This window comes from Leptidea sinapis, chromosome 8 (assembly GCF_905404315.1).
Source record: "Leptidea sinapis chromosome 8, ilLepSina1.1, whole genome shotgun sequence".
In the NCBI taxonomy this organism is placed as follows: Eukaryota; Metazoa; Arthropoda; class Insecta; order Lepidoptera; family Pieridae; genus Leptidea; species Leptidea sinapis.
Genome location: NC_066272.1, coordinates 9,439,529 through 9,463,402, shown reverse-complemented (window position 1 = coordinate 9,463,402; position 23,874 = coordinate 9,439,529). Strand labels below are relative to the sequence as shown.

Genomic DNA, 23,874 nt, shown 5'->3' with positions numbered 1-23,874 from the left:
TCCCGATTCGACACCCTTGTAAACGTCAACCTCATGGATCTCAAACGTCTGCAAAACGAAATATCATTAAATTTAGTTTTGATTTTTATTCCGTATTCGTTACAGCACATCTATGGGTGGAGTGAGCCCATCGGCAAAGTCGCAGCGAAGACGAGCCGCTCGTGAGAATTGCGAACCAGAGGACGAGAGCACGCGAGCTGCTCGCCGAGCCGCTTGGCGAGCAGCTCGGCTCCGGTCACTCGAACAGGTAACATAGCTCACATTGAAGCATATTACAACTAATGCATTTAGGTTTACACATATAAACAAGACTATGTATACTGCACGTAATGTCTGTCCCACAGACGGCAGGTCCGGCCACATTTTAGAGTATTATTCCCGGTCTGGTTCACCTGAGCATCTCTTAGTAATGAAATGAGAGCAACGCAGATGCTTTGTATCTTGATAAATTCATGTTGAGTACAGACTTCTTCCTTGTGCGTCTGCTTCGACATTAGTGACCTTAAACATTCGAGTTCAGCTAAGCCTGTAGCACTCTTGTGATTTTTCTGGAGTTGCAAGAGAACACGGGCTGCGGTGATCACTTACTATCAGGTAAACCAAAATAAAAATTACGAGCTAAACTCAATTTAAGGCCTAAATGACATTCTAGGTCAGATCTAACATCTAATGTTCAAAATTAAAAAAAAAATCCTCCTTTTTTATGAACTTGTATGAAAAATCTTTTCAACATATAAATTAGTACTGAAATCATATTACTTTTTGAAATAAAGATATGTTTAGAATGTTAGTCTATCTTACTAACATTCAACAGTACCTACTACTAAGGTATATCTTGCGGCGTGGGTGAAATTAATACCTATATTGTACTCTGGGAGCAATCTTTGCATGTCCCGATGTCCCCATGTGGCGAGGCCCTAATTTAAACATATTTTGAGCATTCATACAATGACATGAAGCTCAAGATTTGTGCTAGAACTTTGTGCTACAAGAAAAAAGAAATGATTTGAAATACAGACACTACCGACAGTAATAATTTTATTGTTTGCGTATGTTTTAATAGTAGCAGTAGAACTAACAGAATCCCTGCCTCCAAACGCCGATGCATATGTACTGTTGTGTTGTGGGCCTGTGAAAATATGAAACCTTCCTGCGTTAGTCTTAGGGAAGGGCACAGAGTAGTGTGGTCTCAGGGTCGTAGACCGTCGCCCACTCCTTGTAACCCATAGACTCATAAAGGGAGAACGCTTACCGGACTAGGAACACAGATCTTATATTTAGCCAATTACAATTTATTGTAATAATTGTCTGACCAATGAGCATTTAGCACACTGGGAGTTTACTGAGTTATAATCGATTTTTTGTTGTCATACGTACTGGCATAAATCTTTAAAAAACAAATAGTGTCATGGTGGAAAAGGGTGAAAATTTTCTATTAAAAATGGGGGGTTCTATTAAAAATAGGGTGTAATAAGAACAGGGTATGGTTTTGAAGCTTGGATTATTAACAATAAGCTACGTTCTAGGATGCGATTGAGACCCAAAAAGCAATTAAAAGCATGGTTGGCCCCGCGCATGATGTCATAGGCGATGTGCCTCCGAGGGACAAATCTCCTTCCGAGGTAATCTTATGTTAATTAACTGTTCTATGTCCTAGTTGCTAACTAAGTTAATGTTGTGGTGGAGTGAACAATACCAATTGTCAGTATATAAACATATTTAGATAGAGTGGGATATAGGTTGAGAATCGCTACTAAAACTAGTATAAACATTTCTAAATTATAAAGATTTGTCCATGTTAATGGTGGTTCATGTTAAGGTTATTGTATCTTCGAAACAGAATTTGATTTCATAACTATATGTTATATTGTTATGCTTTCATCTCACAATATCTAAATAAAAATTGTCTTGTTCATCTCATTTGTCAGTATTATCTTTAGAATCAACATTACGTATATTGTGACTAACCTGTTTCATACTTTCAATCTGTTACATGTTCATCTTAATATGAATGGATGCAACAGTGGCTATATATCCCACCTATTTGTCTTACTTTTATATTATTACACTATAATGATAGGCTTCTTTTCATCGCATGGTTGTTACCCAACATAATATTGTAATGTCATGGTTAATAACATTATTATAGAGATACATTAATACATAATTATTATTACATAAACTTACGTGACTTTACCTTATCTTGTATAGGTAAATCCTGACAGCAGCGATGAATGCTTTAAATGATGCGCATTATAATCACACTTAACCAACAGCCAGGGGCGTGCATATCATATAGGCAATTAGGCAGTGCTTACCTCGTTATGTACCTAAATAAATATAGCACTAGTGTTAAAGTTAAATTACTACCTACGGTAGACAGTCTACAGATTGCATATGTATAAAAATTGAAATATCTGTATTTTACAGTTCCCACTAATAATTATTAGAATTTGGACAGCATTACCCCTTAGAATTCACAATAAGTAATGATCACTCGAACTTAGCGCTCTGGCTTATATAGGGCACGACCTTCTACCGTAATGATGCTACCAACTGTTAGTTGGCACTACTGTAGTGCCAACTAACTTACACGAATCAAGTTAACTAAAGATCTGAATATAATATGCTATTATAGTTATTTCTTATTATAGTGATAATTATATAAAATAATATTACAAACACAGTAAGGAGTTAAATAAATTTTATAATTAATTGGGATGTCTTATGGCAGTTCATGACGTTGGTAGCGCTTTTTAACATTTAACACACTGGAAGTTTACTGAGTTATAATCGATGATTTGTTGTCATACTTACTGGCATAAATCTTTATAAAACATTTAGTGTTATGTTGGAAAAGTACAAACACATCAAGTTATCAATATTATAATATTGCTAGCACATATACGTAGCAAGCAGCTTTTCATACAACTTATGTCGTACTGTCGTACTAAAGCGCAACTATGACTTGTTAGATGTACAGTGCCTTACTAGTAAACCAATGCACGCCCCTGCCAACAGCAGCAACTATTTAAATGTATTGTGGGTACAGTTGTGGGGTGCAACTGTGGCTTGGTGCAGTGTGTCCGTCTAATTGGGTTGTGTGTGTCACATTGGCTTTGAATATTATAGAAATGGCCACGTATCGCGTTGCGTACAAAACCGGGGCCGATTCTGGCCGTCAAGGAGAAGGAAAAATTGTTAGACGAGCGCATTACACTACGCACCGAGGAGTACGTATGCCCGAGCAGCGGCGAGACGAAAGTACGAACCGTCGAGTACATTGAGAAAGTGATTGAGAAAGAGGTACCAGCGCGATTGTAAATGCTAAACTATCGTAGAGGGCGCTGTACAATGCCGTTTCCAGTGTGGTTTATTTGTTTTGATATTTGAGTGTACAGTTTACCTACCGCTTAGCTTATTACGTGCAATGACTTGACATACTTTGACAGTTGGCATCTTATGTCTTATTGGTTTTCTTTTTAAAACAACACGAACACACGGGGCACACACGCAATGTAAAACGTAATTGGCACATTTACGACACGATTCAACTTAGTATGAATACACTCTAGGAAATGCAAAATATTTGATAATATGTATCATAGTAGATATCATAGTAGAATACTAGGGTGGGAGTTTGGATGAATATTTAATATAATATCACTAGTATATTTAGTATATATATATATTGAATTTTTTTGCATGATGTGCATGGCATGTAAATGTAATATTTGTGTACTGTTTGTCAGACAATTCCCGGGTACTAGACATGGAAACACCACAGCGAATTAATGGTTTGTTGCCTTTAATAATATTTTGTTTTAATTAATTCATAATTTAATTGGAAATTAACTCAAAACCGGAGACCAACATATACTTCCATTGACCGTTTCGTATAACTAATGGAAGATAAAGAATTATGATGTAATACGTTTCAATTACAATATAATTGTATATTTTAAAAAGTGGTCCATTTGTTGACTTAATATCTCAGAATAACTATTATGAATCTAATTAAATTATGAACTTCATATGTAGCTTGTAGCCTAATCACAGCGTTATTGCTTTAAATCAAATTAATTTTACTAAACTAGCATGTCTATAATTCATGTAATAATTCATCCAAGAATAATTTAGGTTTAAATTCTTAAGTTATCATATTATTATTCCACGCCAAACATAATCACATTAAATATTAGCATACCTAACTTGAGATCTGAGTGCTGTGAAAAAATGCAAGATGTATAGAAGGGATATGAAGACGCATTATGAGTCTCAAGTTAGCGTGCATACCAATGTGAATAGCATGTAATGAGTAACTTTGCCAGGTGGAGACGACGCAAGAGAAGATCATATCGTTAGAGTTGACAACGAGTCCGATGAGCGAGAGCGCGCCCTCCGAGTTGGGCGAGATGGGGCTGGGGGAGGGGGAGGTGGGGGAGCACTCCCTCCAACCTGACATAGTGCAGGTCGTGAACCCCCTGCTGGACGGAGGAGCGGGCCACGTGACCGCCATAGCCGTGGGGCCCACGGACAAACTCACCGCGTACACCGAACAACAGTAGCATTAACAGATTATAGATATTAGACGGAGCACGAAGGGCACAAACAATTATTAAGGTATCATGAAACCTTTCCTCTTTGTTAACTATTTAAAAAGTTTCGTCCCTCTATTGAGTATATTCAATATTTAAAGAGTATAATGTTCTTCGCGCTCCGTCTATTTTATTATTTTAATCAGGGAAAACATCAACGTTTCGTTTTCAAACAGGTCACTGTATGTAGCGACACGTTTACGGAAAGTTTGCAACGGAAGTTACCTCTTCTAACATGACAAATTTGTAATATGGAAAAGTATCACTATTGCTTTCAGTCAAAGCGCAAAGTCGAGTATTAAATTTTCTGCAGAACCTGAATGATACGCCAAAGTTTTATAAATTGACTTACTAGACCACTCAATACGTAATTTGAACCGCCTTACTTCCGTAGCCGTGTCGAAACACTAAGAGAATCCCTGGTAGTATATTGCTACTGGCAGACTCACAAACAATGCCGTTTGGAACGAAATAATAGCCACTACCGCGTGGAGTTCGGCGTCACCGCATTCAACTAGACTATTTTTATGCTTCTTTTATAATTTTGCTTTGTCGTGCAAAATGTAATTTAAGAAATGTGGTAAAAATATTTTTAGTTATAATCCGCAATGGTTAATAATGGAAGGCTCGTTGGACATTAAATAAAACGTTTTACTGACATTATTATTAATGGCGGCGCGTTTAATCTGGCGCGTTACTTAAAACCCATGACAACATCAGCAATTTGACTACAGCGTTACAAGTATCTCTACCATTACACCTAATATCAATTAGCTCCAGAACATATACAGTCATTTGTTAAAAGGCATTTATTTTCTCAAAATTTATCAATTTTGAGAAAATAAATGCCTTTTACGGTATAATGCGGTAGAATTCTTTTTGATGTCATTTCTAATATACTAGATACTACTACCGCTTTGGAAACGAATGGCGCTCTTTTTAATAAAAATATACAATATTGTACCTACTGTCATTGCTATTGCTATAAAATAATCATAATGTAATCCCAGGCTGTCCGATCACTTAGATATTCAGCTGTTGAGTAGTAGGATTTACGACAGAGCCATTTTTTAAGAAAACATTTTTATTTATAGAGAATGCCTGAACAGTGGCTGGGACTTTATTATAAAAGTGTATACATTTATACTTAAAGCTATTATGTAGTACACTCGTGTTTAATTTAATTATGTAAGTGAATGGTAGGGATACTGCACTTGTTTGTAGATTTCTTCATAACGACGATAATAACATTTTCATCTTGTACATGATAACTGTGATAGTAAAATATGATTCCACCGATAAATAGAGGCAAGTCGAAGAAATCCACTAACGACTTAGGTTAGTGTTCACTTATCACAATTTTATTTTTGTAGTTTTTTTTTTCTTGCATCGGATTTTCTATGCGCGGCGAGTATTTTGTCTATTTTGATATTGTTCTTCAATACTTTATGTATTTTACTATTATTCATTCCGTGCAATTTCTTTTTGTATTTTCGACTGAATGTTTCCGTACCTGTTCGGTATTTGTAGTGTATTCTGATGTTTGTTTTAGAATAATTGAGATTACTTAAGTGTACATATTGGTATTCGATTGTATAAACAATTTTAGTATTGGCATCGCTTCATCAAATTTTATAATTGTATTAATAATAATAATTGTAACTTGTTTTACTGTCTCCATTTAATTCAGTATTTATGTATCAACTTCTGTATTATTATTTTAATTTAATAACTTAATTGTAATAATTATTGTATGTGGTGCCTTAATCTTAATGGATTTATTGTAAAGTAGAAAATTTTAATACTATCCAATTTTATGGCCGTTGTATCCCTATTAATAGATTCCAATATAATTGTTAACGTGCATTTGTATTTTACGACTCGACGGCTTTTAGGATGTCTTTTGACTAATCTCAGCAAGATGTATATTTCCGTTGATAAATTTTTGAATAATTTAATAAAATCTCATCCCCGAATGAGAGTAAGGTGTGTTGATTGAGAGAACGGTTTTTGTGTGTAATTTGTATCTTTTTATGACTAGCAAGTAAAATGTGGATAGTTTACTAATGGAAATATTGTATGTTTGTCTCATAAATGGTTTAATATAATATATTTTAATAAAATTATTTTGATGTTTTATTTTTATCCCTCTGATCTTGCCTACTCCGGTGACTTCACCTCCGTGAAAGACCCAGACAATAATATCTTTAGAAAGCGACTTTATATTTTGCTATAATATAGATCTGGGGATACATCATATTTAACGTACCCCGGGTTCAATATTGAGCATATTTTTTTGCCTCATGCGGCGGAATGTGTGAACGTTAGGGAGGATATCTGCTGTCGCCGTCTCGGCCATTTTGAGGGTAGGAGGGTAGGTACCTGTCTACTCTCTGGCTCCGTGTAGATTTAGAGGACCGCGTCCGCATCTATGCGTGTGTCTAACGGTCCCATAGTGGTAACGCAGAAACGGCTCATCTCATTGGATCTTCTGCTGACTACACATCCCGATAGTTACCAGGTCTACCTGTGTATTGTATATATACGACACCCACATCGCAGACCACCAGCAGATTGGGATTTTTTTGCATCCTACACTTGAGGCAAGATTTGTTTCCCTTCGGATCATCTCAGTGCCTGCGCCGTTGCAGTAGCAGATGTAATACTAAAAGGCATGGATATTTTTATACAAAGCTCTGTAGTACCGATCGCTGGCAGATCACAGCCGCCCTGGTTTTATGCGTCAGTTAAAGTAGCATCCGGTAGGTCAGGCTATGTATGGATTTTTGCTACCGCACTGGCTACCATCTGGATGTGAAGCGATCCTGTGCGGTTTTCAAGGAACTTTCTTCCTCGTACTGCAAAGCTGTGGAATGAGCTTCCCTGTGCGGTGTTTCCGGGACGATACGAGATGGGTACCTTCAAAACAAGCGCGTACCTTCCTCAAAGGCCGGCAACGCTCCTGTGATTCATCTGGTGTTGCAAGAGAATGTGGACGGCGGTGATCACTTAACACCGGGTGACAAGTACGCTCGTTTTTACTCGTTTTCCATAAAAAAATCTGGGGATTTATCATGAGACCGTTGACGAGTGCCACAATTTTTTTATGCAACTTATAATTTTCTCAAGTCATTTTAATCGTAAGTGTCCTGTTCCTACAGAAACAGGCACCTTTGTCTCGTTGCCACGTCACATTTCATGAGAACTTAGTATGGGAATACTTTGCATCGTTATTCCTAATTTAAGAAGTAGGAACTTATTTTCATCAGTAGAGCGCGATAGATCTGCTTACGATATACGCTTTATATGATGAGGCAGATTCGTGCGCTCTGCTGAACAGCTAGTGTTAATGTTTGGGAACAGAATGTGAACCTTGCAAACGTTCTTCGACTCAGAGAACAGGTCAACACCCTCATTCCAGTATGGTAGCATTCGCGAGAAGAAGAACAATAACGATATTGCTTATTGTACTGAAGTTCAAAATGCAAAGATTTTCCATAATGGACTAAAAAATTTATAATGCAAGATTTTTAAAAAGGACCTTTTACTAACATATAACACAACAAAGAACAAAATATATTAACAAACGAGATAATTGAAACATAATTCAACTGAGTTAATGTTACGTATAAGTATTATATATACCTACTTTATAAAAGGTTTCTTATTCATCATCGAATAATTAAAACTATTTCTTCGGAGCGATGATACCTTCAAGTTGTGCCTGAAAAAAAAATGATAGTACAAATGATGTCCACAAAGAGAGTATTTAAGTAAGGCTCCAGCCTTTCATTAGAAAATAAAATGAAAATGAAACAGTTTCATTACGAACACTTTCTGTTTTGTAGTGTTTTCATCATACCTGTATCAATACTAAAGCTTTAAGATGTCTTTTAACTTTCTTAGCAATGTTTTACTGATCGATGATCGTTGCTTTACTATTTAAGTTCCAAATAATGAGGGGTGTGGCCGGCCCTGGCCATGTTCAAGACGCTTAAAGCCTTACGTTTCGTTTTAATGAAATCTTTGAGAAAGCCTTAAGTAATTTTCATTGTAAAACTGAACAGTCTTGCTTATATACTATAAGCAAAAAATATCTATTGAGTAAAGGAATTTAAAATTAAAATATAATGTACATAATTTACGAAGTCTGCTGACGCCATGGCCCGGCCGTAACAACGAATCATCATTAACAAACATTCATAAAACCACTCACAAAAGTGGAGAAGAACACGAAGACCGTAAGGCTGTGAAGTCGTATTTTCAAATGAAGACTGTTGACCAAGCTTAAGTAAAGATTACCACTGCGTTACAAAGCTTAACTGTCTTTTAAAAAAAATAAAAATAAGGAACGAGATGAGCAGGACGTTCAGCTGATGGTAATTGATCCGCCCTGCCCATTACAATGCAGTGCCGCTCAGGATTATTGAAAAACCCAAAAATTCTGAGCAGCACTACAACTGCGCTCGTCACCTTAACACATAAGATATCAAGTCTCAACAGTAATTTCACTAGCTACGGCGCCCTTTAGACCAAAACACAGTAATGCTTACACATTACTTCTTTACGGCAGAAATAGGCACCGTTGTGGTACTCATAATCGAGCAGGCATCCGGTGCATAGGAGCCCACTGGTAATCTATATAATCTATCGCCAATATATCCCGATGGTATCTTTTCATGAAGATACAATTAATACACGAGTTTAACTTTCATTTCGTAATTCCATATTACCTTCAGCTGTGCGTTAGTCTTCTTCAGAGCCAGCAACTCCTCCTGGTGCCTCTTCTCCTCGGCCGCGCGGAGCTCCGCCGCCCGTCGCTCGAGCTGCTCCGTCTTCTGCTTCAGCTCCGCACATTGCTTCTCCAAGGCTGATCGTTCCGCCTCCAGCTTCGCGACTTGCTCCATGAGGTCGGATTTGCCTTGTTCCGACTACATATTTAAAATACCACGTTATACAAAGACCACATCTAAAGTCAAACCAAGTTGGATATTGTTTGATCATTTTTTTGATATTTCATTGATATATGTTTTTTATTCATTGGGTCGAAGTGGTATCGCAACACGCTATCAATATTGCTAGTTTTGTAATGCGTTTTATTAGTTATTCACTATTACTGGCGGGTGCGGTTTTAAACAGACAGCATAATATGCAAGTGTTCACGTACAAAACGCAGTTGCGGCGAAGGTAACGCACAAGCTAGCGACTGCATTGCGGTTATAACAAACCTATTATGTTGTATATGTCACTCGCGACGTCAGGTTAGTTTAAGCAGTTTGAATTCGTCGTTAAAAACGATAGCACGTTTTCATATATAATCTTAATTTTCCATCTTTTCAAATCTCAAACGTCACACTCACGCGAACATTTTATAATATATTTACTTTAGCACACCCGCGCGTTTTTTACGTGAACAAGGACTTATGTTAGGAGGGACTGACCAAGCAAGTGGCTCACTGTAAAATAACTAACCCCCGCTGCCGTTAAATATGGATGACTGCAATACGAGAGGTCAAGAAATGCGTTTCCGGCCTTTGCAGTGACAGTATGCTGTCAATGTCCAATAAAAAAAAAAATCGGATTAAACGCCTTTGAATCGTCACTATAAATATTTCTTTTAAATAACTGAATCTTCCATATGTTCGGAAAAAGTAGACTTATCAGTTCATAAATATTGCAGCCGTCAAATAATTCTCTAAGTTGTGGACTGCCAGACATCGACATGATGGTGAAATTTTTCATTTAGGCGTTAAGTCCGGTGGTGAAATTCATCTACTGGTACCTTGAGCAACTGCTGTGAGCACCCCCGTCATATATACGGTACAAGATATGAAAAAAAAGTCGATCGGAAATATAAAACTATGGCCAAAATAAGAGTCACTTGATAAATTGTCGCTGATGCAGGCGGTGGTTAGGTTAGTTAGCTCAAATTGAGGGAATACAACAATCATCAGATCTTACTGATACTGTGGTTGGTACAGTAGTGACCACCATTATGTATATTGCACACAGTTACAAATGTGGTGTCAATATAAACCTGCAGCGCTTTCCTCATTCCAAAGGCGATAGAGCTGCAGTAAAGAGTCTGGTAAGCTTCCATAGTGATGCGGGCTTCGTCTCGCACTCGCAGTAACAGCAAGCCTCGTTCACCGCAATTTATTGTCACCTGAAAAACAAACAATAAATAACTTTATCAATCTAGCTATGTTAAATTAAAAATAGTCTGTTTTGATTGTTGGACAATTGCAAATTATTGAAATTGAAATAATAGGTAGAGGAAAAGGTATTTTAGCATGTAGGTAGTATGTATTCATAAACTTGTAATAAAATCCCAATTGTATTGAATTATAAGAGTGGCAATGAGTTTATCGACACATATATTTATAATTATGAAATTCATATACCTACGTATTTAAATGATTTTCTATTTTAATTTATTTTACACATTGGGTGCTGAAACACAACAGTTGTCTGCCAACGTTGTGGTACGTCGTTTACACACGTGTTGCGATTACAAAAAAACGAGGCAATGCAGCGGCTTAACACGCAGAGTGCGTTGTTTGCCACAAATTGCTCGACGCGATATGTTGCAGTTTAGATAACATTAACATTTGGAGATTTTTGACCTATATTTTATTTTGATGTGAATTGACGCATCTACATCCTACAAATGTTAATAAGATTCTTAAATATTTAGGTAAATTATTCAGGTACAACTAAAAGAAGATATTTTTAATCTATTTTTGGCCTAATCAATTATTTTTACAATAGTAAGCTTAGAAAAATGACGCTTAGAACGTGAGTAGGCCAAAGCGAAATGAAGCAGTTTCAATGTGGTCGTTTATGACCACATAAGTTTCCCGCCGCGTCAGTGTCATTCTGTCAACTTCAAGGACAATCAGTGCATGAAATTTAATTGAAAAATGGCTTACTATGCAGTGAAAGGGTGCAAGCGTCAAAGCGTCTTATAATAAAAATCATGATAAGACAATCACATTTCACGCTTAAATACTATTTCACAACTTTTAATTTAAGCTAATACATTCTTCAAAACAGCAAAATATTTTGTAAACAAAACAGACGCCAAAAATATGTTGCCAGCTATGAATATACTATATGCCCCGAGTTCCTCTTCTGGGATAGTTTTTTGTTTTTATTGGTAGATATTGATAGGAGGCTATAATGTACGACACCATGATGATGTTATAAGTATTAAAAGTCAAAGTCAAATAATCTTAATTCAATTAGGCCAAAGCTATGCGCTTTGAATAGTCACTATAAATATTTCGTTTAAATTACTGAGTTTACCAAATGTTCCGAAAAAGTTGAGCTCGTGAGGACGTTAACGGCCACTTCACCAACTTCAAAAAAGGAGGAGGTGCTCAACTTCTTTATCGACATATAAGATAATTTTTATAGAAAATCGTCACGATTTTCGGTTACGCGCCATTTTGTTTTTTTTTACCCAACATGGCTGCGCGCAAAATTCTGGTTTCAACAATATGGATATCGTATCCGAGGTTCTCGAGGGTGCAGAGAACGAAGTTGGGATCATTTTTGAAATCCAAGATATTACCCCAAATTTGATCTCTGCACCCATAAACCTCGGATATAGCTGGGAACGGCGCCATTTTATTTCTCCTTTCTTCCTATAATCTAGTATTTCTTACAATTTACTGATTTGGGAAAATGTCAATTCACTTGCAACATTATTTGGCTGTGTTGGCGAATGGAAGTACGTGACGCTCACGCACACATTATTATTATAATGTTACTTCTATATTGACAGAAACGATGAATGAAACTATCGTTCTGAGCGTTATTATTTATTTATTATTCTATATTTATTATTCTATGGTAGTAAGTATATACCTGTCGTATTAGTTCATCGAAACATTGCGTATACAACTGTCTCCTAACAGGGCATATCCCGGTCTCCCTCGCTTGTCGCTGTTGCAGGCGCGTGTCCAGCATCTCTTGTAGATTGATGACATCGAGTCTGGTTGCTGGCGTTGAAGATATCTACACAATAAGACAAAAGGTTCAGTAGTACCCACGTTCCTCTGAAAAATGTGACGGTTTAATGAAGAATGGAATGATGAGTACAGATTGAAGATAGAATCAAGAGGTATTGCATAGACATCATGTGCATGTGCATGTGCATATTTGAATATGGTGGTTGACCACATCTGTCACAAGGAGTTATCTTGAAGAAATTCTTTTAATATCCTTTTTCCAAGCCCGGTACGCTCTATCAATTCATTTGGTGGGAAAGGAGTATTAAACGTTGCTAGTCAAAAATCGATACCACTATATAGGTCCTGGATGTTACTGGGAAGTTTGTCGTAAAACCGATACAATTTCCCATGAACGTGTTACTAATTTCTTGAAGACGTGTTTGATACAAATGTGTTTATTTCTGAAATTTTTTGTGAACATCACTTTTCTTGATGAAGCTAATGATTTTTTATTTACATATAAAACATTTTCATATATGTATCGGGGTATTTATCCATCTATCATTCTTTAAGCTTATCTCAGTGCCACTCTAGGGCCAAGTTAACCGTTGGGGTATATACCTATGCATCAATAAGTTGACCAAATTTTGAAGGCACACGGCGCAGAACTTAGTGTTTTTGCAAATTTATCAATGTGCAGTCCCCACTGAAACCTGGAAGCAACAGTTATACCTAAGAATACCGTCGTCCACCTACTTTTTACCATTTTATCGATGCACCATGGTAGGGATAGACTAAAATAAACACCCGTAGCAACTGGAACTTTGCACTTAATGAATAATCAGTAGAAAAAAATTAATATCGTGTTAATATTTAAAGACAAAAACCTTTTGTGTCCATATTTGACCATCTTCTTCCCATTCCTTCGGCGGCAGAATAGCGTTTAGTATTTCTTCTGTTTCTCTTTTAGCCTCGGTTGGAACACATGGTTGTATAGCTGTCGCGGCTTGTGGTGATGTCTGCAAATTATATATTATTCGATGTCTTGGGATTCTTCTAGAACTCTTTGGGTTGAATTATGAATATAAAATTTAGTCAAACTGAAGTAGCTATGTTTAATTTTACCGAAAAATGATTTTTATTACCTATTATAATAATCATAGTACCAAACTATACCAAATTCCACATCTTCGCTACTTACTGAACCGATTTATGGCTAAATGAAGAGTAGTAGTAATGTAGAGAATCCATATTGGTCGGAATAAGTGGGGGGAGCAGAAATGGGAACTCACACACTCCGTGGGATGCTGAGCATAGCATGCCATCTCAGTAGGCATGCCAGCACAGTGGGCAAGGCACTATTTGTTTTGACTTAAACGACGCTGTAGCGGCACTGCATTGAATTGGCCAGGGCGTATCACTTACCATTAGCCTATCACGTGAAACAAACCCACCTTCACCTCAATCCTCCTGAAACCTTGTATTGAACAAAGCATCCTGTTATAAAAATAGGCATTAGGCAAATGTAGGCATTTTGTAAGACCTATATTAGCCACGATCGGTTACTATAAAACATAAATTACTTTCTTAATGATACCACGCCTTGGGAGTGGAGCGACCCATTTAATATAAGGAAATTTTATTTAAAAAAAACCGATGAATTTATTGCGCCCGTAGCTACTTCTCAAGTTTGATTGACTTTCACGCACGCTCCTTTATACTTGGTAGTTTTGAGCCAGCGTCACTATTGTACGCCCAGGTCCACCATATTCTTTCATATATATATTTTATGGAGCCAATCTTGTGAAAGTCATTGTCTATATGAACAAACTACACCTAATAGTTTAAGGTTTTTAATCGTAATAACTTGTAAGACAGTCAAACAATACAATATAATAAAGAGAAACGAATTCATTGTTTGTTAATACCTAGTCTTGCCATAAATACTGAAACAAAGAAAATGTTTTTTTTCTATCGCAAATAACATTTATTACTTTTACAGTGTGTTGGTTTAATACATAAATATACAACAATTTAAAATATAAAAAGCTTATTCGAAGTGGTCTCCATTGGCTGCAATACAGTCTTTATACGTTGAGGCCAGTTATCAATAGAAGCACGCAGTCTTTCCATGGGAAAATTATTCACTGCCAATCGTACAGATTGTTTTAAGGACTCCAAATTATCATGGCGTTTATGTTTATGGCAAGCCGTACTCTCTAAAACTGACCATAAATCATAATCCAGCGGATAAGGATCGGGACTACACGATGGCAAGTCTTCTCGTCTGATGTAGTCCGAAACGTTCGTTTACAACCAAGACTGCGTAGACCGAGCTTTATGACCCGGCGCCGAGTCTTACTGGAAGAACCATTCTTGGTTATTGAACATGGTGTTTATGTCATGTTGTTAAGGGGCTTCAGTGCCTTCTCAAGAATGGTATCTTGATACACCTGTGCCAATGTTTTGATACCTTTTTCTCAAAAGTATGGCTCAGTTGCTCCTTTATAGCATTTATTTTCTCAATATTGATTCCTTTAGAATTCTTTTGATGTCATTTTAATATAGGTACTAGATACTACTACCGCTTCGGAAACGAATGCCGCTCTGAGAGAAAAGAAACGGCGCAAGAAACTCTACAAGCATTAACTTTTTGCGCTCTTTTTAATGGATTAAAACTAAAAATACTCCCTCGCTACTCGGAGGTTAACCGCGATGAGATATTATCGCTGTTTGAACAACTCGCTCGTGGAGGTGGGGCCTGATAGAAGACTGGTGTTGCTTTTAGAATTATAGCCGAGGCGAGTGACTAATCCGGAATAATAATCCATGACACTGATCAGAGATTACAAAAGTAAACCATACTTACAACTTTTTCCGGTTGTTTCGTTACAAGTACGGGATTGTCGTAACGTACTAGTGTGTCTTCGGCAGACGCTGTGGCTCTTTCACCCATATTTTAGGGATATAGTAAGGTTAAGGCTTGTACTATCTCGGCTTATTTGGCACTTTTAAACTTCCGACTGTTGATAAACATATTTGGTTACCATGGAAATGGCTGACGTCATTGTTACCACCCTACCTACACCACATTTGTTACTCATGTGCATTTATATACTGTGTGACATCTATGACTACAGGTCAGTGATCTCTAGGCCAAAGAGCTTATTACCTTATTCAATCTGGAGGAAATCTAATTAGCAACATTATAATGAGGAAGTTGGAAGCTAGTGATGACATTACCTCTAACGGTGGACATAAGGTTAACTACGATCTGTTTTTCGATTATATCTTTATTCAACTGCCAGGTCAAACTTAAATGCCCACGTGCGAGCAGTGACGCACGCGCGACGTTTGTTCGTCACCTAGGAAAAATGAACTATGCCTATGTCGTGGTATTCGATCGCAAATATAACTATCTGCAACTAATGTAGGTTTGATAATAAAAGAACATTGATTTAAAATAACCCTTACATACATAATATAAAAATAGTATACAGAAAAACCTGAGTAATTTTTATGAGATGACCTGCAATTACTAATTAAGTACCGGTCACTTATAGTAATGAACAGAATACCAGATTAGTAATGAACAGATTTAATTTACAGTATAGGTACAGTTTTAGGTAAAGACCCTTACGTCGTCAAAAGAGGTAAGAGTCACGCGATAGAAAGAGAGACAGTTTCTAGGTGAACATGAATTAGAGATGGGACTCATCCTTTTTATAATAATTTATATTATAATGTTTAATTTGTCGGCGTAAGTTTCGTACCGCGCTCCCCTGGCATCTCGTAAACTTCGGGATAAAATTTATACTTTTCTGCACCTCTGACGACTGTTTTAAATTTGAAATACCGATGACTTATGGGTTGCTTTGTCTAATTACGACCCATTTTCACGAACTCGCTTCACAAATTGACGCACAAACTGAACTGAAGGCAGATCATTTCTTGAAAATTTTCCACATGTATTTCCTACAGTTTGCGTTAAAGACACTACTTTGGAAGTAAATTTTTAATATTTCCCTCTATAGTTCGAGCGTTTTGGCGAGTCAACATGTCCTGAGGATGCCTCGTGTAGAGGCGAAACACGTCTCGAATTGTTTAAAGACAAAGAAAACTCAAAACATTTGGATAAGTATGGATTACCGCAAAGTAACGCCTAATCCAATAAACGTATAATTTAACATGTGCCCATTCCTTGCAGTAAATATTACTTAAAATACGTAATATAATGTATGTAATTAATCAAGATTTTGCACAAATAACGGACAAATAAATTTTGTTTTATTATTTAATATAATTCTTATATTTCCACGTTGTATTAAACGCGCTGATCACAAGGCGACTGAAGACCGAATTTGGGTGACAGATACACACCAGGACGATTATATAACACTGTAATTCTTCAGTTCTACTCATTGTCTCAGTAGGATTCCAGCAGATGAAAATAGTCTTCTGAGATCTAGACAAAATTTTCCAAGAAATCAGGAAAGCTGACGACAAACAATAATCAACAGGTTTTGATAAACACAGTATAATTCTCAATAGAAATATTATTTTCTTTGTGAAAGTACTTCGTGAAAGCAAACCTGACCTTCTGCTTATCTGACAAAATGTTTTAAAAATCAACCCCATCAATGAGAATGAGCATCCTGTAGTTTGAAAGTCCATCTTTTGTGATCTTTGTCCTTTATAAGACCTAAGGGCCTAAGGATTTTCATGGACTTGTTGCAATATATACACAATTTGTCAGGAAGGGTGATTATTGTGAATCACTACTTGAACTAGAGCTGGAGTCTGTGGACATGACTTCAACATCCTCTTGCGCTGGCGCATCCTTACTGCGTCCATCTATTTGTACAGAATTGCCACCTCCCATGGACATGTGTAGCTCTCCAGAGGGATGCCATGTGAACTGGTTGGTTGCGGATGCTGGGACTGAAACAGTTTTTATTAAATACTTACTACTATAATTGCCTAAATAATCTTTATATATAAAAATGAATTGCTGTTCGTTAGTCTCGCTTAAACTCGAGAACGGCTGGACCGATTTGGCAAATTTAGGTCTTGAATTATTTGTGGAAGTCCAGAGAAGGTTTAAAAGGTGAATAAATAGGAAAATGCTGCTAAATTAAATAAAAACAACAAATTTGTTTTTCCTTTGATGTATCCATACATAATTTCTATGAGAGAATTTATTGACGCACGGTTTGACAGTTCTGCTGTGAAACAATTTCATTACGACAGCAGGGTGCATATTTTACGAAGTAATTTTCGATGTTATGATTGACAAATTCATATAAAAACATTATTTTATTTATTATATACAGAACAACGTCTGTGAGGTCAGCTAGTAATTAATAATTATCTTAAGTTACACTCAGTAGTACAAGCAATTTTTTTTTTATATGAGAGGGGGCAAACGGGCAAGACGCTCACGGGATGGGGAGAGGTGAGGCAACCGCCCATGGACATCCGCAACAACAGGTGTGTCAAGAAATGCGTTGCCGGCCTTTAAGGTGGGAGTATGCTTTTTTCTTGAAGGTCCCTAAGTCGTATCTGTCCGGGAAGAACGCTGCCGGCAGTTAATTCCACAAAGTGGCTGTGCGAGGCAAGAAATTTTGAAGAAAACGCGCGGTTGTGGAATGCCAGACGTCTACGTGATGCGGATGGTACTTTGCACGTAATGTCCGATGGTGGAATTCGGCCGCTGGAATTAACCCGAACAGCTCCTCTGAGCACTCCCCGTGATAAATGCGGTAGAAGATGCAGAGAGAACCCACATCTCTACGCAATGCTAGACAATCAAGGCGATCGGAGATGACTTGATCGTCGATGATTCGAGCCGCTCTTCGTTGTATGCGGTCAAATGGAAGAAGCTGGTACTGGGGAGCACCCGCCCAGAGGTGAGAACAGTACTCCATGTGAGGCCGAATTTGCGCCTTATAAAGTTGCAGGCGGTGGCTTTTAGTGAAGTACTGTCTCGCCTTATTGAGTACACCAAGCTTTTTAGAGGCCAGTTTGACCTTCTCTTCCAAGTGACCACGGAACTGAACGTCGCTCGATATATCGACGCCAAGTATACCAATACAGGCTGTGGCAGTTAGAGGAGTGATCTCGAATCGAGGGGATACGACAAAGGGAGACTTTTTAGTGGTGAACGCACAAACTTGTGTCTTCTTGGGGTTGAATTGGACTAAATTTTGTCGGCCCCATTCCGAGACTTTGCAAAGCATAGTCTCGATTTCAGACACAAGTTTGTTCCGGTTCTCGTCGACGCTATCCCGGGACATGTTGGCACGGCCGGTGTAGGAAGGAAGGAATATAATATTATTTTACATCATCAACCTGTTGCCGATGGTTGCCTTCATATATAAAATATAGGATTTTCAAGAATACTGAGCGGCACTGCATTGCAATGGGCAGGGCTTATCAATTACCATCAGCAGAATGTCTCGTCCCTTGCTGTCATAAAAAATATAACTGATACTGAAATTTCTTTCTTCCTAGTTTCGTTATAATTTTCTAAAGGAAAAATAAATATCATTTATTCATTTAGCTCAAAAAATTACACTTAGGAAATAGTTAATTTTCAACTTTTAATTTCTAAGTTAGTCAAAATTCATTCCCAAGCTTAATTTTCATTTCAATCTGGAGAAGTACTAGGATTTTTCAGTAAATTTCTATTGAACACAATGATCTCATCTAAACGAAACTTTTCAGTATTATTGTAAAAGAAATATATGTAGATATGTGGACAAACCCCAAAATTATGAATGTGTAAATAAGAGTTATCTTGTCATTATTATAACAAATACATTATTATTGTATTGAAATTAAAACTTATAAGTCAAACAAAAGCCAACAAGAAACATTTACTAATTGCTACAGCTGATAGTGGGCCATTGTGTGATAATGAGTAATAAGTAGGTACCTCCTCCCGTAGTAATTCTGTGTAGTTCATTAAGAGTAGATGGTGTGTGCCCGTTCAGTGGTAGATCACTGAGGCGACCTAGCATCCCCAGTCTCATCTCAAGATCAGTGGGGTACGGTCTCCGAGGATCACCGGGCTGCCAAGATAGTGGTGCACTGACAGCATTCGATGCACTTATCCTGCAAATTAGGATTGCTTATTAGAATGAGTGAGTACAACTTCTTCATTTGAATTGATGCAATTAAAGCTGTGCTGCTTGTTCAGACTGAGTTATTCATGTCAATTACATAATAATTCTTTATTCATTTGGTTGAGATCATACCTTTTGAGCTACAATAAAAACACAATCAATAAAATGCCCTTATTCTATGGTTGTACATGAATATAACATAAATCATACAAAGTTAACATTAAAATGCTGTACAAATGATTCAAGTTTTCTTTAGTGTTAATTCCGCCAATATTTGTTTTTAAACAATTCGACACGTGTTTCGCCTCTTCACGAGACATCCTCAGGACGTGTTGTCTCGCCAAAATCTGGCACGAGACAGTGTCTGAGACCACGTGTCGAATTGATTAAAAACAAATATTGGCGGAATTAACACAAAAGAAAACTTAAATCATTTGTATAATTATGGATTTCCGCAAAGTAATGCCTACTTCAATAAATTTTATTAAAATGCTGTGACTTCCAATTTCTTTATTGATGTGTTTCATACTATGTAGGCTAATTGCCCTTGCCTTATTAGAGTACATTTATAGTAATAATCATTTGGAAGATTATATTTGGAAGTCTAAGGTGGTGGTTGCAGTACAACGTGAATGGGGTCATATTGTGGAATAATTGCCATGTTGGTATTGGTATTGGTAAAGGGCTCCTGTTTCCGCAGTTAAACCGCTTAGTTGGGTCCATTTTGCCTGCAGTCTTGGCCAGTCATTCCAACCAGCCCAGCTCCTTCCACAAGTTCAGAACACTCCTGGGTTGTTCGCAGACTTCCTGGAGCGACCTTATATTTACTAAGGTTTTTGCCCGTTGGTTGGCCACCCCAGCACATTCCAGGATTACATGAGTGACCGTTTCATCTTTGGTTAGACAGCCCCTGCACCTAGGACTGTCCGTAATGCCAATTGTAAATAGGTGCTTGTTCAGTGATGTGTAACCCGTTAGGGTGCCGACCATGATTCAGATGTCCATTCTTATTATAAACAATAGCTTACTAGTTATTTGTTTATGTTATGTTGTAAACAATTTAAACAATATTTTATATAATACTAGCTGCCCCGACAGACATTGTTCTGTAGATAATAAAAAAAAATACTGTTTTATAGGAATTTGACAATAATATTTCAAAACATGAAGAATTATTTCGTAACATATGCTCCTTAATGTTATAATGAAATTGTTTTACAACAGAACTGTCAAACCGTGTGTCACTAAGCTATCTCATAGAAAATATGTTCATACAAAACAATTAATATTGAAAATAAAAATAATTATGGGTCCCAAATCGAAATAAAAAGTATCCTATCTCTCAAGTTGGACTAAACTGCACTCCATGAAGTAATCCCCATTAAAATCCGTTCATTAGTTTAGGAGTCCATTGCGGACACACAATGTGTCACATAACGTATATTAATATATAGATTTAGTAAACAATTGAAGCTCTGAAGGTTGATGCATCCAATATAAAATGATAATTTATATTTATACAGTTTATTCTTATATACTTTTTATGAAATAGTTTATATTATTTAAACACAACTCATATATTGGATGCAGCACCTTATAACTAATTTATTATGTATATTACAGCTATTATATAATTTTTAACTTTTAGTATTTGATTGAAAAGAGTGGCTGTTGAGTTTCTTATATGTTCTTCTCACAAGCTCTACTTTTAAGAACATATGGAATTAATTAATTTAGTAACAGAAAATTATTTAAGAACAATATATTATATTATATATTGATTTAATAAAAGTAGCATAAAGGGAATTACTGTCTCAAACATGATCCTTTGATAAATTCAAAGTCAAGTCAAAGTCAAAATATAGATATTAATGAAAGCACTGCCACCATACACATCCAAAGTTATTGTGTTAATTTAAGAACTAATTTATATCATTTTGTACTCATATCATTGCAATTGCTTGGAGTGAATCATAATAGAATCCAAGGCTCTCTAATCATTTAGATATATATTACACAGAATCAGTAAATAGTTACCTATGTGCAAATTTAATGAGTTCTTCAGATGGCACAGGTCGTTTCCTTGATTTAACTATTGAGGCTAATTTTTGTCTTGCTTGGTATAGAGATGTGGCCAGGATTTGCTCAGCATCTTTCAACTGTCTTTGGAGATGATGAATATCTTGATCCTGAAAATTTTAGTGACTATTTAGATACTTATACGCTTATATTGAAGATGGGTAAATTTTTTTTTATATATAAGAGGGCAAGAGGCTTATGTAAATAATACCATAAACACACATATATATTTTAAATGAGCCTTTAACGAGTAGTGTAATAGGATCTATAACAAAAGAACATAATTAACAATTGTGTAATTAATTTACAATTTTTTTTAATCAACCTAAATACCTACGAATCATAACCACGATTCAACAAGATGTGAGTAATGAATCTTCAAATAGATGAAGAAGAGAATTATATGAACTACCTACAAATTATGATATTACGAGGTGTAAATCTGGCATACTATGATTTTATTGAGTTATATTGTTTCCACTGAGTGACACTATTTGTTATGAACCTAATGGTGGGGTCTTGTGAAAAAATAAAGTTTGTAAGTATAGGTAGGATGAAGAGAATACTGAAATGGAAAAGTTCCCATGGTACATTTTCTGACCATAGATAATTTATGTGTCTAGATAGTCTCTTGCTGTTAGACAACCAATAATAACAGGCCAGGAATGTCTTATACTCGCGATTTGTATGACACTTTGTGTTAGTGTGTGAGCATTGCTGAAAATAGAGGTTAGTTCTAAACTCAATTTTTTTCGATGTTTCCGCATGAATCATAAATGATCTAAGTTTCTGACATTTAGAATAATATCAAGATTTTTGGAGTTTTTAATTAAAGACATGTATCTACACTTAAAAGTATTTTATAGCTTGTGCCCATATAAGTATTGACCCTTACTTTATTATCTACTTCAGCCTTAAGTTCATTCATTTTCTGCTGTATTTTTGCTTGCTCGTCAGCCAGTTCCAACGTTTTCTTCAAGTCAGCATCTTTAGAAAGTAACAGTTCAGTCAACTGTGCATGATCCGGAGCTGATAATTTTTGTGCCTTTGGAGCTATAGCCACTTCAATCATTTCCCTGGAAAGTATTTTAATTTATAAATGAAAGTCTATAAATGCATTTTAACTTATATTTAAAGGAACATAAATACTTTGCGATTAATTCTATATCATCGATTAGGGCTAATAAACGATCCCTTGTGCTTAAATGCGATGCCATAGTATAGATTTGTTATTAAATTTGATGTTAATCTTGAACTTAAGCCAGATTAATTAACTATTTAGAAAAATTTAATTTAAATTTTGTACATAAACTTGATTTGTTGTTTTGTTGTACAATTTTAAAACTATAAGAATTTTTGACATCAAAATGTCAATCTGACACTATTTTCAAGTCCGTCAATGTCCTAAGTCAATGTCATTAGACTCAAAGAGAATTAACCATGATTAACTTATAAGGATGTCAAAAGATTGACTTCAATTTATATCTTTTGTTTTTGAAAAACTTCAGCTACCATCAAATTGTCGCGATAAGATGAAGCTTTGTCACGACATGTCTAGGCAAGAAATCGGCCGTATCATTTATAAATTATAAAAGTTATTTTAAAGAAGTTTAAGTTCTTGTGCCCAATATACCATTCAGTGGCACGTAACATTATGTAAATGTCTATCGTTCATGCTTCTAACGTGTCTCAGTTTAGAGTTATAGGCAATCAATAGACCAATCCAAGTAAATTGCACTAAATTTGTCGATAAAACTAAAATATTTCCCCATTTTAACGAATTTCCTAACACATTGATTTTTGGGTCCTTGTAAGAGGCAAGTCCCAACAGTCCCGCAAAAAGATGCTTCTTGCATTAATTTGCTGATTCTACACAACAGTCGATGAAACACGTTTTATTAGATAATTTTAACAATCTCAGATAGAAGACGCTAGGAGCACGAAAATATTATGTGTCAATGTCATTTTAAAATTTAGTCAGAGTATTTTCTTATTGTAAATAATTTTGTGTTTTTATAATGTAAAGAGTGTCAAAATATTTTTAATTTTTTTGTTAAAATAGTAGGTAGTGTTTTAATGAGAAAAATAGGTAAGATGAGTTTAATGACAAAC

The 23,874-nt window shown here is 36.2% G+C and overlaps 3 protein-coding genes across 17 annotated transcripts in view; 1 reads left to right on the top strand and 2 right to left on the bottom strand.

Moving 5' to 3' along the window:
• The window catches only part of LOC126965600 (protein lap4), a 155,256-nt gene extending 149,836 nt beyond the window's left edge, over positions 1 to 5,420 (top strand). For 10 of the 15 annotated variants that reach the window (XM_050809238.1, XM_050809233.1, XM_050809235.1 and 7 more), the window contains 4 exons: positions 106 to 247; positions 1,527 to 1,622; positions 3,133 to 3,306; positions 4,332 to 5,420. In XM_050809238.1, the coding sequence (XP_050665195.1) occupies positions 106 to 247; positions 1,527 to 1,622; positions 3,133 to 3,306; positions 4,332 to 4,568 (649 nt within the window). In that variant the 3' untranslated portion in view covers positions 4,569 to 5,420. Of the gene's footprint in view, positions 1 to 105; positions 248 to 1,526; positions 1,623 to 3,132; positions 3,307 to 3,752; positions 3,798 to 4,331 lie in introns of all 15 variants that reach the window. The other 5 variants (XM_050809248.1, XM_050809236.1, XM_050809237.1 and 2 more) reach the window with 4 other exon arrangements.
• A 2,721-nt stretch (positions 5,421 to 8,141) lies between these two features.
• Positions 8,142 to 15,871, bottom strand: LOC126965619 (putative inner dynein arm light chain, axonemal). The gene is made up of 6 exons (XM_050809288.1): positions 15,426 to 15,871; positions 13,444 to 13,575; positions 12,471 to 12,620; positions 10,636 to 10,764; positions 9,332 to 9,529; positions 8,142 to 8,322 (listed from the first exon to the last, which is right to left on the bottom strand). The coding sequence occupies exons 1-6, from the start codon at positions 15,510 to 15,512 to the stop codon at positions 8,287 to 8,289; spliced, it is 732 nt and encodes a 243-aa protein (XP_050665245.1). The 5' UTR covers positions 15,513 to 15,871; the 3' UTR covers positions 8,142 to 8,286.
• A 965-nt stretch (positions 15,872 to 16,836) lies between these two features.
• On the bottom strand, positions 16,837 to 23,095 carry LOC126965617 (mediator of RNA polymerase II transcription subunit 4). The gene is made up of 5 exons (XM_050809286.1): positions 22,912 to 23,095; positions 22,658 to 22,838; positions 21,721 to 21,872; positions 19,494 to 19,672; positions 16,837 to 17,497 (listed from the first exon to the last, which is right to left on the bottom strand). Exons 1-5 carry the CDS (start codon positions 22,977 to 22,979, stop codon positions 17,322 to 17,324), a joined length of 756 nt encoding a protein of 251 aa, XP_050665243.1. The 5' UTR covers positions 22,980 to 23,095; the 3' UTR covers positions 16,837 to 17,321.
• Between the last annotated feature and the right edge of the window lie 779 nt (positions 23,096 to 23,874).